General features: G+C 38.4%; 1 protein-coding gene across 1 annotated transcript in view; it reads left to right on the top strand.

Moving 5' to 3' along the window:
- Nucleotides 1-17,473, top strand: part of Scn2a (sodium voltage-gated channel alpha subunit 2) — an 82,995-nt gene that overhangs the window by 28,609 nt on the left and 36,913 nt on the right. Inside the window, 4 exon segments of the mRNA XM_038336059.1 lie at nucleotides 5,443-5,790; nucleotides 8,971-9,103; nucleotides 13,594-13,832; nucleotides 16,060-16,233. Of these exon segments, the coding sequence (XP_038191987.1) occupies nucleotides 5,443-5,790; nucleotides 8,971-9,103; nucleotides 13,594-13,832; nucleotides 16,060-16,233 (894 nt within the window).

The following is a 17,473-nucleotide window of genomic DNA, read 5'->3' as shown; positions in this document are numbered from 1 at the left end:
AGATGACATGATGGGATTAAACCTGGTGTAGAAATACCAATCATAGCCGGGCGGTGGTGGCGCACGCCTTTAATCCCAGCACTCGGGAGGCAGAGGCAGGCGGATCTCTGAGTTCGAGGCCAGCCTGGTCTACAAGAGCTAGTTCCAGGACAGGCTCCAAAACTTCAGGGAAACCCTGTCAAGAAATACCAATCATAGAAATGAAGACAGCTGCTCTACCTGCATCAGCCACAAAAAAAGTGATAAAGACAACATAGCATAAAGTATGAAGTTAGAAAGATTAGATGTACAATCAATAACAATAAAAATGAAGTTAGAGTAATGAAAGGGAAAAAGGAAAAGAAAGAAGCAAGATTTGGGCTGGAGAGATGGCTCAGTGGTTAAGAGCATTGCCTGCTCTTCCAAAGGTCCTGAGTTCAATTCCCAACAACCACATGGTGGCTCATAACCATCTGTAATGAGGTCTGGTACCCTCTTCTGGCCTGCAGGCATACACACAGATAGAATACTGTATATATAATGAATAAGTAAATTTTTTTTGAAAAAGAAGCAAGATTCTAGAAATGAAGAGAGAGAATCTATGGCTGTATTCTAGAATTTGTGGACTTTAGGACTGCAAATTCCCAAACCTAGACATGTCCCTCAGGGTTTTGTAAAGTGAGAAAAGCAAGCACAGCTCTTCTGTAGAGGTTCTGCAGGGGAGGGAAGAACCCTAGGAGCCAGGCATTCTGCCTGTCCACCTCAGGACTTTAAATATCTCCTTAGTACTAGCCTATCTTCAGTAGGAAGAATCCTCAGAACTCAAGTCACCTGCTGGACCCAGGCACAGAGATCTTTGCCCCACTCAGCAGTCAATCCTACATGGTATGGGGCAGCTGCAGAAGAAGATGTACCTGACTGTAGCCCTCTGAAGTATGAGGAGCAACAAAATGGCTTCCGTCTACAGCTTTGGCCTGTCTTGCAGGAGGAAGTACTGCCAGCCAAGCCCTGTACTAGATTTGGGGCCTTCAGGAACTGTAGGTTTCTCTTGGAGCTAAAGCTGGCAGCCTGCTCTCAAAGGAGCTGCGAGTATACTCTAGACTTACTTTGTGAACGGCTTTCATCACCGCCATTCATTTTACCTACTCTTATTCGGCACTAACAACTGGATGGCAGAGTATTGCTTTGACAATAATCTGGATTCAGCAGAGTTAAAGGTCATCCCGTTTTGTGATTATGAGGCTAAGATAGTATTCAAACTTGGTTTGACGCTGAAACCCATGGACTTTTTGCTTCTTGAGGCAGTCTGAAAAACATCTTTTTAAACTGATGATGAAATGTATAGTTTGATTCCACTTAAAATATATGCATTTTTTCTTTCTCTTTTTATCTTATCAGACAGAGACTTTCTAATAACGTAATATTTAGTGTATGTGCATTTTGATAGGTCATCTGATTCATTCCAAAGCCAGATAACATTGCGAATTCAGATGAACTATGGTAAATTCAAACTGAAAAGAATTTGCTTGTTACCAAAGAAAAGGACTTTATCACAACCCTTATGGTTCCATCTGTTTAAATATAATTGATAAGTATGAGTCCCTTAAATGTTTGACACTCTTCTTAAATATTCTTTAAAAACATGATAATTTTGAAAAAAATGAAAATAAGTGAAGAAGGGAATGGAGGGAGACAGTTGAGAAGAGATCGAGATCAAGAAGGAGAGAAAAAAGAAAATTGTTTTGCCTACTCGTGAACTTAAAGTTGTGTAAATTGTAAACTAAGTTTGCCAACATTTGAAACTTAATATCCACTGGCACTATAGACATTTTTTCTGAATTTGATTCATTTTAAACCGGAGAGGACTAATTCTAATCTGTCAGTTATGCCTGGGATGCTGCTTCTGTCCCTGCTCTTTCTGTAGTTTCTCACAGAGACAACATTTCCCTTGGAGTGTCTGTACACTTCCCCTTGTGTCTGTTTTCCAGTTGCTTGGACATTTTAAGAGATCACTGTTATAAATGGCATGCCAGTTTTTTGCTCATTTTCATATTTGTGTCTTAAGCAATCTGTATAAATACAGTTAGCCACTTTTAAAATATTTGCCTGATTAAAAATATTAGTCGACAAGTCGCAGAGAAGATGGAGAGGTGCTTACCACTTCCAAGGTAGTGGAACCTGGAAGAATTGAGCCAACAAATGAGGCAGACTAAAGTCTCCTGCTATAGTCAACTTTATTTAGAGCATCTGACAATTTATACTCTTAGGGTTAAGAGGAATCATGTGAGTAAAATGTACAATCATAAGGGTAAGCTGCACATGGGGAACCTAGCCACATTTGGCAAAAACATGTTTTTCCAAAGAGGTAAATAAACAAATAACAATAGCCAATTGTAATGAACAATATGAAGTAAACTCACATGTATCTGCTATACCTGGGAAGGGCACAAATGCATAATCCGAGAACAATTGCATGTTTTTTAAAAAACTGAGGTCACAAGACTCTTGTCTTGGTTTCTTGGAGTTTTCTCATAAGCACTAAAAAATTCCTCATAAGATTCCATTCTTGGACCATATTTTGACAGAGAGGGAACAAGATAGGAGGGGGAGAGGTAGAGAAGGGGGCCAAATAAAGAGAGAGATAGAGAAAGTACCCAAATATTATACTAACCCCACTTTGAAAAAAGTAATACTGAAAATGTCAAACCAAGTAATGAAATTCTACCTGGGTACAGTGGCAGGAGCCTCTTGGGTTTTGTGAGATATTTTCAGAGGTCAAGGACCACAAACTATTAAGAAAGTGTGCTTTATAATGACATAATAGATTATGTTGATAACCACTTCTGCTTTCATACTGAAAAAATACACAATATAAACTTTTCTTGCAAGATTATAATTTTCAGAGCAGAGTAGGTGGAAATGTGAAATATCTCTTAGACATCTCTGACTTGTAAGTGTGGGGGAGGGAAGAAGAGGAGAAAGTCAAGAGTGCAATCTCTATCAAGTCTCAAAGGAATCTAGATGTTTCCTTTAAAACTTTTATAAGAATCAGGTCACCTATTTGTGTTATGGTTGCTGTCTATATTTGTGATGTCAGGAGTTATATTTTTTGGGAATTCACTGGGGGTGAGGATTTGTTTTCTTGGCCATCTTTAATTTACATCACAACATTTTATTACTCTAAGTTATGAAATCATTGTGGGCATGTCTGTAGTGTAAGTAGTGGTTCAAAGAGAGGCATGGGATTCTGTTTGGCCCATCGAGAACCTACCTTTTTCCAACTTTGGGAAAGAGAGATACCTTTACAATTGGGATTGTTGAGATTGCTGGCTCTAAGAGCTACAGTGGGCATCTTACCACGCACAAAGAAGCAACCTGAGCTTATATATGAGGAAAGACATGGTTTGGTTTTTTGTAATATAGCTAGCATCATATATAAACTCTGGACTTGAATGGATTAGTATGTCTTTTAGTCATAAGATATACTGTGTGAACTTTTATTGAAAATATTTCCCTCTATCCATCTATTATGTACTCCAAGTTAATACACAAACTCTACTAAAAGTGTTACATATACATTAATTTTTATTATATTTCCTTTTAATCCTCCTTATACCTTTCTTTTTAAGTTAATGAAAAATAATAGATTATTCATTAGGATAGGTAGTATTGATGCGGTGGCTTGAATGAGAACAGTTCCCAAGGCTCCTGTGTTTGAATACTTGGTCTCCATTTGATGGAGCAATTTGGGAAGGGCTACAAAGTATGGTCTTGTTGGAGGAGGTGTGTAACTAGGGGTGGGATTTAAGGTTTCAAAAGCCTTCCTCCATCTCCAGTGTGCTTTCTGCTTCCTCTTTATGGTTGGAGATATGGGCTCTCAGTTTCTTTTTTTTTTTTTTTGGTTTTTCGAGACAGGGTTTCTCTGTGGCTTTGGAGCCTGTCCTGGAACTAGCTCTTGTAGACCAGGCTGGTCTCGAACTCACAGAGATCCGCTGCCTCTGCCTCCCAAGTGCTGGGATTAAGGCGTGCGCCACCACCGCCCGGCGGGCTCTCAGTTTCTAGTTTTGCTGTCTTCCAGTTGTTGTCTCTGTTCTGCCACCAGGAACTCTAACTCTTTGGAACCGTAGTTCCAAATAAATTTTTCTTCTTTGCCTTGGTCATGGTGTTTTATCATAATAGTAGAGAAGTAACAGGCAGTTGGGTAAGGGGGAAGGAGAGTGACAATAAGAAATAACTTCTTCAGAGGGACAACGGTGTCTTCTTAAATGTTATTCTTACGTGAATCATGAGTGAACACGTAACACAGAATTTAACACTTACAGAATGTTGTATAGATATTACAAATATCTTTGAAAAGGTGATTATTGAGAAAGAAAATTGGAATAATACTTAGTGATCAAGGAATATAAGAACTTCATAGGTACAAAATTTTATTTGACTTTAAATTCTTCCAAAAGGAAAAAGATCAAACTCATCATATTAAGTTATGGAATTTGTTTTATTTTTATTAATAATTATAGATGTGATACAGTGAAGAATAGTTTAAGGAAAGAACAGAACTATTAGAAAATAAAATGGAAGGGATTAGATTAGTGTTTTCCAAATTAAATGATTCGAGAACTGAGGAGCTTTTCCTAACAAGGTACTATCAACAACAGAGAAGTGGCTATTGGTCTATGAAGGCATGAGTCTTAGGGGTTATATACATAGACTGGCATAGAGGAGACAATTCATTCTCATTGGGCTTTGATGGCCAAGAGAAGAACTTGCTGTAGAGATAGACAATCAATTAGAAAACGCTGACTGTGATCAGATGCTTAGTTGAAACCCGTTTTTTTTCCCCTAATATCAGTGTTTTTCAGATTCCTTGAGACAGAGGAGTGGAAATCAGGAAATGAATCATACAGTTATTTCAGCTTGATTTGTCTAATTTATTCATGAAGGCCATTATAAAATCTGCAAAGGGAGGGAGAGAACCTGCTCCTGTACTATAATTATGCAGGTCTACCAACAAGCTGGCTTTGATTCTCCTCTAGGTAAAAAATCGGCCTCAGGGTGTGGTCAGTCGTGAGCTCTTACTGCGACTATTTTAGGCTTCAAACGGCCTAAATGTAGGTGTGTGTTTAATTACGTTTCATTCAATTGTTAAGCGAAATTCAGTTCTAAGAGAACGGTCTAGCAAGTACTGCTGTCCCAGGCACCAGTCATAAGACCAGATGATGTTGCGGGAGTGCTTCTAACTAGACGGAGGCAAAGAAAATGTCTGGAGAGGAAGAAAATGAAGAAGAGGGAAAATAAAATGGAAGGGGTTAGCACTTAGCGCAGTAAAGGGAACCCTCAGCTCCTGCCCTGTGATTTATCCTGAGATAGCCCACAGCTGTGAACCAACAGCTCAAGCTGTTTTCTTCTGGGTGCACGTCCTTAATTCCCTTCACCTGTACTGTTTCTTTTGATTGTCTCTAGTCTCTGCTGAGCATCCGAGGCTCCCTTTTCTCTCCGAGACGCAACAGTAGAGCCAGCCTTTTCAGCTTCAAAGGTCGAGTGAAGGACGTGGGGTCTGAAAATGACTTCGCAGACGATGAACACAGCACGTTTGAGGACAACGACAGCAGAAGAGACTCTCTGTTTGTGCCGCACAGACACGGAGAAAGGCGGCCCAGCAATGTCAGCCAGGCCAGCCGGGCCTCCCGCGGAATACCCACTCTGCCCATGAATGGAAAGATGCACAGTGCGGTGGATTGCAATGGTGTGGTCTCTCTGGTCGGAGGCCCCTCTGCTCTCACGTCTCCTGTGGGGCAGCTACTGCCAGAGGTGAGGCCTATGAACAGTTGAGGGTACAGAAGAAGAAGGGGCCCTCGTGCAGTCAGTACTGTGGATTTGATGTCCACAGACAGTAATTTCCCTGCATCGGTTATTCCGAGGACAAGAGTTTTTTGGTATTACCAACCTATGAATTTATCTCGTCAAAACCTACACATCTTTACAAATTAAGATCATACAAGGAGTCCTTAGAAACATTTGTCCATTATCATTACTACAACTTGAAATTTAACAAAAAAAAAACCACATTTTTTTTGCTGTGCAAATATGTAATTAGTATGATTATTATTATTTGGTTTGTGGAGACAGGGTTTCTCTGTGTAGCCCTGGCTCTCCTGAAACTCTCTTCGTAAACCAGGCTGGTCTCAAACCCAGAGATCTGCCTGCCTCTGCCTCGCAAGTGCTGGGATTAAATGCATGCACCACCACTAGCCTGGAAATATGATTAACTATTAAGAAATTCATGTGCATGGTTACATAAATATGCATTTCAAAGGTTTTACCATCCTGTTCCTTTAAAAACACCTTCACACTTCCACGGGCTGTTATGCTGTCACTAATTGTATCTTAATTCCTTAGTCACAATTCTCTCTTTCCCCCCAGCACCAACTCAAATGACCCAGCTACTCTACATCCCTTAGATTTTTTTTTTCTAGTGGATTTCAACTTTCGTACATTCTTGTTATATGCAAGGTGCCCCAAATCAAACATATGGGAAAAAGACTTATAAATTGGTAATGTATATCAGGATTCATCATTGATGGCTTCTTTATAAAACAAGACACTCTTCATGTTGGCATTAAATAAAGCATCATTTGACCTTTACAAAATACTCCAACCATGTTGTCTGAGCATATCACAGTGTCCTGAGCTGAATTAAAATCACCTTTGTATAACTACTTTTATATAACTTCACGTTTTAAGGAGACCAGCCCCTTAGGACTACATTACAGTGGTTCAGTTAGCTTTCAGTCACTTTATAGAAAAGCATCTTGCCTTGGAATATGGCCGTCACTGTTGCCCACCACTCATTTCCCACGGTCTCTTCTCACCCTTTCCTCCCAGAGAAGTTTCCAGGTAGCCTGGAAAAATAGCAAGCCTCAAAGCCAATAGAACTTTGTTGTGAAACAGACAAGAAGACTAGTAAGGAAATGTCATACCTCCTTAGAAAAATAATCTTAGCCAGCTATGTACAACACATTGCTCGGAACACTGCAGAGCTAATACATTGAACCGTCACAACTACCCATTATAATATTTACTAATTCATCTCTGAGACCTGTGCATGGTACAGCTAAGATTTGATTCCAGATGTGCAGGCTATAGGCCCTACTGCATTTCATTCATAGTGAAATATAATATCCCATTGAATTTTTTCAATGGGAAGAACACATGAGTAAGAAAAAAAAAACAGTTTCATTTAAATCCATGTTTCATTTGGGGGGGTTGTTTGTTTTTTGAGACAGGGTTTCTCTGGTAGCCTTGTCCCTAGCTATCCTGGAACTCATTCTGTAGACCATGCTCACCTCAAACTCACAAAGGTCTTCCTGACTCTGCCTCCTGAGTGCTGTGATTCAAAGTGTGTGCCACCACCACCCAGCTTAACCAGTGTGTCTTTTCCATTTTTAAATTCTCAAAAGTTAAAACACAGTTTAATTAAAATACCAGAGACCTAAAACAAACAAAGAAATAAACCAAACGCCTTTGAATGCCCCTAAGGTAGGATGCAAAGAAGCTCTCAGATGAAATGGAGACGCTGAGAAAGGAAGGCCAAGAAGGCCATAGCAAGCTGGAACCAACCCAGTTTCGACACTCATGAAACACAGAACTGTTATGGGTAGATAAAGAAAAACCATGTTTCTCAAACTGTGTTTCAAACTCTCTCAGAATGAGTCTCAGAAACAGAAATTTCAAATCTTCTCACTGCACCCAGAACTACTCTAACGGAAGCTTTGAAGAGGGACCCTGGAAATCTTTTCCTTCTGAAACCTTCCACATGGTTCCTGATACAGAAGTAGGCTTATGACAGATCTTGATACCACTGGGGTATAATTCCCAATTTCATTGCATTAACATAAGTACAAATCCATCTATCAGAATCACCCTGACATTGTTCAGAAGTCAACATAGATTTATCCTATCAGAAAAGGTAGAATACACAAATGAAGGTCGATTGGGCCTACTTTGAAGCCAAACTTACTGTAACCAGATAACCTGTAAATTCCCACCCCTGCCTTCCTTCAGCCGTGAGTCAACGCTTTGAAGCAAGATTCTGTCCTACCGAAGGAGTTAAGGGACACAAACATGCAACCAGGAAACAACCAGCAGCAGGCAAATGGCCTGTCCCAAAGCTCACTAGTTCCTGTTTTTTGTACATACATTCCATTAAGACAATTAACTTCAGAAGAACTGTCTGAGTAATATCACTGGGGATTTTGGAATCTACCATTAAAACTTACGTAGGTCTGGAATTTTGAATGTGGTTTTGCTGGAAGCAGAAGAGTTGAAATGGCGTTTATATGACCTCCACATTTTCCTTACAGGAAGTAAAACATTTTCATTTTGTGAGCCCACCTTTACTTTAATGGTCTTATTTTCATTGAGGGATTCTCTCTTTTCTCCTTGATTCAACTTCTTTATCTTGAAATTAATTTGAGGTGACTGCATCTGTCTTTATCGCCGCTCATGGTAACATCAGCTGAGTCAAAACCACTTTGATAATGCGTGATTATGCAGATCAATAAACCCAGCAGTCATGTCCCTTGCTCGCATCACAGTGAGATCCAAATTAATAAGCAGCACCCATGCTGCTTTAAGCAATGGCAAAAACTCTTGTAGCTGATTGGTTTTTACTCTTTTAGCTCTTTACTCTTTTAGGGGGGCTGCCACCCAGCCCCCTACTACTGTCACCATGCCTTCCCTTCTGCCACCGAGTCTTCCCTGCCATAGGGGGCTATGGCCACTTGAACCTTCTGTGAGCCAATACAAGGAGCTGATCTCTTGTGTTGCTTTTGTTTGGTATTTTCCCACAGCAATGAGAAAGCAAGACACTGTCTACACCTGCGGAAGCCTGGTAAATTCTTGGTTAGGTAGTGTCTACAACCTGAATACTTTCAGGTTTGTTACCCAAGAATGGTGATTATTTTGTTGTCTGGAATTTTGGTATTTCAGGGCACAACTACAGAAACAGAGATAAGAAAGAGGAGGTCCAGTTCTTACCATGTTTCCATGGACTTGTTGGAAGACCCTACATCAAGGCAAAGAGCAATGAGTATGGCCAGCATTTTGACCAACACAATGGAAGGTATGTCAAAAGTTCCACACCATCGCTCATGGGTAGTGAACTGGTAATGTGTGAAACCCCTTGCCTAAATTTCAAGGCAATACTTCCTGAGCCAGTAGCACATCGCCACTTCTTTTAAAGGGTAAGGTCAACTCAGTGCACAGCACATGGAATCTACTGTTTTGTGTGGAGTTTTTAAACACGCTTCTAGGAAAGCTACAAATGTAAGGTACCTTTGGAATACGACTGTCAGAGCTTAAATTCCAGACTCTTGAAGCTTGATGATGACATTAGTAACAGTGTAATGACTTATGCTTATCACTATGGTGCTAACACAGTTCACAAGTTATAAAATGTAGCAAGCTAACACAAGCTATAAAATTTATTGACTCAACCAGAATTATAAATAGAAGTGTGAATGAAGGTGTCATGCCTCATTGAGGCTATATTTAAAACCTGACAGTTCTACTTTTGTTCTTCTCTTCTTCCCCTGCTCTCCATCTATATATCTCTGATTAAATATTAGATCAGCTTTGACTTTATTCAAAGATTATATCTGAGTAATTAATATACTACTGATAAGTCTGGCTTTCATACTACCAAAATGAACGTTTGGGGAACAGCTTAGCTGGATCACGTTCAGGCTCTGCCACAGGTTAAATGTACTAATTTACAATTTGAATTTCACTTTTCAGCCAAAATGTGGACTGTAATGTTTAGGCATAAAGTTGTTTTAAGGATTAAATAAGGCAACACGTGTAAAGCACCCCCGTCCTTTGCATGCTGAAGACTGTCAAAAGATGCTATGGTTATGAACTGTTCTATCGTGCTACCTACGTAAATTCATGCGGTGTTTTTTTTTCCTTTTATATTATAAGTGAAATCAACAGCACCTGTCAACTTCAATACATGGAAAATATATTCATCTACACTGTGTTCATCTGCAATCCCCAACCCGGCTGTTCGCTCATATCTTCCTTTTTTCCCTTCCTGCTTTCATACTAAATGTATTCTATCATGCCATCTTTTACAAGTCTCCCCGATTCCTGTTCCCACATGTGTAAAAGTGTGTTTGAAAATGTTAAGTCAAAAGAGAACGTTCATAGGGTGCCTAAGGATGAGAGAAAATGCGTGTGTGCATGACTTTATTCTTTAAAACTCCTCTCAAATTTTAGTAGCTATATACACTGTATCTTAATCATATTTCCACTTCCTCCTTCCCTCCCCTGGCCCTCCTCCCAGTATAGCTCCCTTCCCAATTTTAGTTTCTTCAGAGACTGGGTAGATTCTTAGAAAGAATTTTTTTAGTCATAATGTTATAAACCTTATCATTTCAGTATTGAAAATCCTGAAAATCATAACCAGAAAAAAATTACCATAATAGAAGACTCTGTCATCATAGACAAGATGTTGGTACAAGACCCAGTTTTCTCAGAGTCCTGATCTTTTTATTGCCTTCAATGGAATATTAAACTCGAGTCCATTCTTCCCCAACCTTGCCTGCCTAGCTCACACTCCTTCTTCCCCCCAGTTGCCAGTAGCTTGCTCCTCCCTATCCCTCCAGGTAAATCTTTTGAAGAATCTCTGGTCTTCTGCTCCTTGCCATAGCAAAACCACTGAGAGGAAGGGGCCAGTGGTTCTGCTTCCGATGACAGCAGCATGGCTGCTCCCCAAAGCAGGAAGTAGAGAAGGAGCCAGGGTAAGTCTTAAACCAACAGTCACACTTTGCACTTCTAGTAGCGTTAAGTTCGGACTAATGTAAGGAGTAACTGAAGGAAAAAGCAGTCAAACCATTATAAATTCAACTGGCCCAAGAACTGACATCCAGAGCTCAGAATAAACGTGCACACATCTTTCTACACAAAAACATGCCTCCCGGAGTTGGCTAGAATGAAGGGGCTGTTCCCGAAGTTAGAAGAACTTAGGAAGCAACACACTACAGTATTTTGTTCTTAATGTCTTCAGAGATTTTGTGTGAATGAAGTTCATTTTAGTGAGATAGTCGGTTAAACTTCATTCTTTTTTTTTCCCCATTTGTGATATAAAACGAAAGGCTGATATTTCTTTATTCGGTTACATCTGGACAGTTTGAACACGACACTGGCCAAAGTTAGTTGGCAGCAGTCAGACTTCTGCATACAACTTGAACAGTAAAGTTCCTTTGAAACAGTCCTGTTCTATTCCCACTAATGGTGGTTGTTATTAACTGTTTGTTTAAATGTGTTTTTTTTTTCTAAAATTTGGTTCATCTTTCCTTTCATGAACGAGGCTTGTTAACGCGGCTGGCAACTTTTGCTTTCCTTCATTTCAACTGCAGCCAACTCTCCATTATCCACAGTTATGAACAGTCATGCCTAATAATGAGCGAACGTTATTATGAAATGTGAAGTTGCATAGAAATGTTTCATGGACATAATTTGGATACTGTGTATGTTGGTGGATAAGCTAAAATTACTGAAGGAATTAAAGTGAATCAACAGAAGATAAAAACTTAGTGGCTACTACCTCTTAAGGTGGGAAACCCCCACAGGAATAATGGAGAAGCGGCTGTAGTTGTCTTGGGTGCTTCGCCTGTTCCAAAATGGGAGATGTCCCATGGGGAAATAATAATTGACTGATTTTATTTTAGACTTAAGACAACTTTGCTCTGGCTTTCCCTAGTGTCAAGACCATCAGCACCTGCTGACTTTTCCCTGTGAATGTTTCTCTGACTTCTTTTTGTTTTTTTCCCGTGCTATGCTCTTTGCTTTTCTTTTTCCTCTAAATCATAGCTTGTGTAAATTAAAATGGAACTTCTCTGATAGCGCATACGCAGAAACTCTGCAGCTTCTCTTCTGTCATTTGTTGCAAATTATATGATCTTTCTTAGTTTCCTGTGAGACCATAAACATGTTTGGGAGTATTGAAAGCACATATCAAATAATAATGCATATATAAAGTAAATAAATAAAAGTGAATAATAATTTTATTTATGGGATTTTTTTCACTGACTTAAAAAATATTCTTTATTTTTGACCAACTTACAAATCTTAAGAGATGGAAATAAAATGTCCACTTAAGAACCTCAGTATCCAAAAAAAAAAAAATAAATAAATAAAAATAAAAGAACCTCAGTATCCAGAGAGAAATTTAAAGTGTCTAACTTTAATAGAATTCTAATAAACCAGTTAAGAATAAATTGACTTAAGAAAGTGATTCACTTTATAGCAGAAATAAGTAGCAAATGTTTATTAGGAGAACAAAAATCTGGCAACATACTTCTCCATTTTCTATGCTGCCTTCTCCCTCATAAATTTTACTCTGTTGTAAACTATATCAGTGGTGAAGAAATAACCCTAGTTGCTACAAAAAATAGTACTAATGTGGCTGGTCAGAAACCACACGCCATGGAATGAACAAAGAGGGGAGTTGCCTTCTGTTAATGGTAAGAAGTGATGGTCACGTGTTTGGCAGAGCAGGTAATCCTCTGCAGTGGCATTGGCAGAAACCAATGGATTTGGTATTCTTTCCTACCGAAGACTTCACTAAGCGAGCATTCTACCAAAGGAAGATGGGGTGATGATAATATTTACTAAGCAGGTGACATCTAGAAGGGTTTCTGAGTTGCTTAATTTAGAAGAAATGACCAAAAAGCCTTGTAAAACAATAGTCAGAGAAGGTTGATACTACAATGCCACTTAGCTAAATCCTTCATAAAAGCAATGTTTCCTTAAACATTTTAATGGGGCAATTTTATGCCATGTGTTTGATACAACAGTTACAGATTTCAGTACCTTAAAAGGAAAAATAAATAGAAATGTATGAATTCTGTGAATGTTTTTTTGTATTAAATCTTGTATTTTATTAATAGTACCTGAATCTCACTTTTGTAATGTGTTAGCATGCTAACAGTGAGGACCCCAATTTATTCAATCAATGATTTCCTTTTTTTGGTACTTTCTGGTTATCGATGTATAGAGAGTACAAGAAACTTGTTGAACTTAATATGCAAGCCCATGTAACTAAAACTTATTATTAGCGTGAGAGGTTTTTTCTTTTTTAACTCAGAGGAGCAATTTTATTAAATGTCACTCATTAGAATCCTCCAGTGATATCTGAGAGACTGACGGTTCCATGTGACTCATCGAGGTTGTTAGGGTGTCCTCTGGGAAATCATTGGTAACTACCCTTTGTTTTGTCTGAAAAGTAGATAAACGTGTGTGTAATGAAATTTCTGCCATTTTGTTTCTTGTAACCTTGTAGACAATTTTTTTAAAAGAAAAAAATCAGTATTGAGAATAGAGTCTTAGAAACTATGTTTATCTGAGAATCCCTGGGAAATTTATTAGCCTTTCTGTGCCTACCCTTCCTGTGACTGCAAACACATAATTTTTCCTCTTTCATCAGATTATCTTCTCTTTTAAAAAATACATTTAGATTATTTTTTAAAGAATTGCTTTCAACTTACACCAAAGACTGGTGAATAGAAAGTAAAGAGTTTTTCATGAATATATTTACGTTTTCCTCCCCAGAACTTGAAGAATCCAGACAGAAATGCCCGCCCTGCTGGTATAAGTTTGCTAACATGTGCCTGATTTGGGACTGTTGTAAGCCATGGCTAAAGGTGAAACACCTTGTCAACCTGGTAGTGATGGACCCATTTGTTGACCTGGCCATCACCATCTGCATTGTGTTAAATACGCTCTTCATGGCCATGGAGCACTACCCCATGACGGAGCAGTTCAGCAGTGTGCTGTCTGTGGGGAATCTGGTAAGACTCCTTGAGGGTTCTTCTTCCTACTGGTTCATGAATGTTTATACTCATTTTATGTGTTACTGTCCAATAAGATAACAACTTTCTGATCATCTCCTGTATCTTTTTTAAAGCCGTAAAAATGGGTTGCTACACTTAAACACAGTGCAAACGATTCAAGTGTAATTCGATTTAGAAATGAATTTAAGTCGCTTCTCTATTATAATGATAATTATGGCCAGGCATCAGGGCACGTCACTGTAATCCCAGCAGTTGGGAGATGAAGGCAGGGAGGTCACAAATTCTAGGGCCATTGTGCTACATAGGGAGAGCCTACCTCGAAGCAAAAAAAGGAAGAAGCATAAACAAAATTAGTGCCATCCAGATGACTCAGCAAGAAAAGGAAATTTGCACCAAGTCTGATGACTGATGTCCTAAACTGGACACTTAATCCCAAAAGGTAGAAGAGAACCAGTTTCTGGAAGTGTGTGCCATTTAAAACATGTGGTTCTCCAAGCACACATGATAAGTATGTGAAAACATTATTAAGAAAAATAAAATTATACTAGGAATTTAGGAATATACATTCATATATAATATGAAATGAGTATTAAGTTCTCATGAGCCTTAAACAAATACCTTAAAACATAATACATTTCTTATATTTGAATTGAACACTAGGTGTATTGTTTATTTTGTTTCTGATAGATTACAAGTGACTCAATAAAATATGTGCAACAAACACATATTTATATGAAGTTCTGTATTAAATATCAAACACACTCCATTTTTTTCTCCCATCCTTTCCCCACCTTCCCAATGGAAACCATTTTGATTTAACAAATCATTTGAGAAAACAGAGATTGTGGATCAGGAAGTTTTCCCAAGAAGACCTTCTTCCAAGTGCTCTGCCCCATTGGGCACATGCCTTTTTGTAGCCTGAGGAAAGAAAATTTCGTGCAGAAACAGCCTGTTTGTCTTATAGTTGACCTTAGATTTGGATTAGTAACCTGTTTTATCATCATGTTTTCAATTATGATCAAGGTTTTTAACATTTCTAGGTTTTTCATTGGTTTAATAGGTATTCAGTTGCTACAATTAACTGAGACTCAGTAGGTTGGTTATAGGGTACAGTCGAATTTAGTTGACCATTTATTTACAAATCAAACTAGGTTACAGTTCACTATGTATGATGGCAACTTTGGGCCAAACTTGTTCTCAAAGAAAGAGACTGCTTTAGGATAAATTCGCTTTTCACTTTACATAAATACAATAATTTGAAAGAGCAGAGCTAGTGGATTTTGATAGCACACAAACTCTTAAAATGTATTGGTCTTTAAGAGGTAATAGCCAAAGGGGCAACTAAGGTCCTGAAGAGTTTATTGGTTCGTAGAGGTGGTATTTTTAATGTGAGGGAAGGACGGAGTCTCTGTTGTTTTCTGTAAAATCCTAACAGGGAAACAACCAGTAGTAGGAACGGATTGAGACTATAGGCCACTTTAGAAAGCAAATACCTCATAAAGTTCAAGAGACAGCTACCACAAAGGGGGAAATTAACTCAGAACAGGGTGCAGCTTCCATTTTAATAAGAAGAAAAACGTCAAGTGGGGATATAAACACAATCTGTTGGGTAATGAGAGACAAAAATCAGGTTGGCTAACTCCACTCACCAGTGAGAAATACTGAGTGTAAAGGGGGCAAAGAAGTCGAGATAAGTGGAAGAGAAAGAAGGGATTGAAGCGATTGTAGAAAATGGAAATGGAAAAGATTGATTTTATTTTCCAAAATTAACAATTGTTAAAAATGCTTACTGTCTTTAAAAGCACACGTGACTATGCTTGTTACGGTTCCCATGAAGTCTCCTTAACACCAGTTTCAACTGCAAATCCATGGAAGGGGGCCAACCTATTATACTTTGGCAACCAAAGTCTGTGCTTCTGGGGAAGCACCTGGGGAAGTTTTGGGGGACAAGAGAGATTAGCCGCAGATGAGCACAGTATGCCGGGTGCACTTTTTGTATCAAAATCAGAGTGTTCATTAAATATATGAGTCTATACTTTTGTCACCTGGCAAACCTTAAATATAATGAGCAATTAAATATTAGGTTGCATGTAAAACATGCAAAAGCATCAGCTTGTGGCGTGCAACCAATCTTTAAATCCAGAGTTTGTGTTGGATTTGCCATTAGTCGCATTGTTTCTTTTCGAGAGTAGCCATTCTATAATCCACCACATCTCTCATTTAGGTCTTCACTGGGATCTTCACAGCAGAAATGTTTCTCAAGATAATCGCTATGGATCCATATTATTACTTCCAAGAAGGCTGGAACATCTTTGATGGATTTATTGTGAGCCTTAGTTTAATGGAACTCGGTCTGGCCAACGTGGAAGGATTGTCAGTTCTCCGATCATTCCGGCTGGTAACTAATTAGCAGTATCTGTACTTAACTTTGTAATTAATTAGTCTTCTTTCTTTCCTAATAAAGGCTCAACATATTTCAAAAATATAATATAATTTGAAAACATATGAAAATGTAGTGCCCTTCCGTGAAATGCAGCTCTTTTCTCATGATGGCTTTGATAAATATATTGTTCTATTCCAATGAACAACCAATAATGGCTCTCTCTCACACAATCAAATGACGACTTTGGTGGAAGAAAAGGGAGGAGGAGTCACAAATCAATCCAGATTACAATCACCATACTCAACACAGTTGTCTGATTGTGTAATCAAGCATGAGGTGCCAATAGGGCCTTGGATTGTCTACTTTATCCCCTGAGAAACTAATACTTGGAATAGGATGTGGGGAAGGAGGAGAATAAAACAAAATCGCTTCTTGAATATTTTTCCTTCAGCTACATCAGGAAGTTATCAAACCTGCTCTCTGAGAAGCACTACCTATAGTTAATTTTGATTTTAAATTAATTACCTTTCATTTGATCTTTTTTATTTTGTAACTATTAGCTTCTTTTTAAATTAAAAGACCACGTGATTTGATACATTTCTGTTAAGGGTTTGGTATATTTTATTGTATATGCTCTGACTGGGACTTGGTTCTATTTTTGAATAATAAAGATGACTTACTGTACTGTTAATTAATCTCGAGACATTGATTTGATGTTTATTTGGTACTTCCCTTATGAATTTCAGAGTTCAAATTTGAGCTGATTTCCTTAGAACTATAATATCTTTCCCTAGTCTTCAACGAGAGTTATGAATCTAATTTGAAATTAGAAGGATGCAAGAATTGCAGAAAACAATTAGAATAATTATATGACAGGTTAATATAAACAATGACTTTCTAAGAAGAATGTTTAGTAAACCTTTGTGATAATTGATACAATGTAGGGAACTGGGGATCCCAGTATCATTATAATCTTGCATAATGTACTAAGTTGCTTTTCATAAATTATCCCTTGGAATGAATTAAGCAATCTGGGCTCCTACTCACTCCTAAGAGGCACTTAGGTGGCATTAGATACTCCACTACTGTCTGCCTGATGTTTACTTAAGCATCAGAAATAAAATGCTTCTGCTATTTAACTGATGATGATGCTTGAGGGACCTCTGCCAACCATCACCACCAATTTGCCAGGTCCAGTGGCAAGGGGACATGTACCCTCTATAATGACTTCATTCTTAAGTTACTGAAGACATCA

The sequence above is a fragment of the Arvicola amphibius genome, chromosome 7 (assembly GCF_903992535.2).
Source record: "Arvicola amphibius chromosome 7, mArvAmp1.2, whole genome shotgun sequence".
In the NCBI taxonomy this organism is placed as follows: Eukaryota; Metazoa; Chordata; class Mammalia; order Rodentia; family Cricetidae; genus Arvicola; species Arvicola amphibius.
Note: the sequence above shows the minus strand (reverse complement) of the source record. Positions and strands in the feature narration are given on the sequence as shown.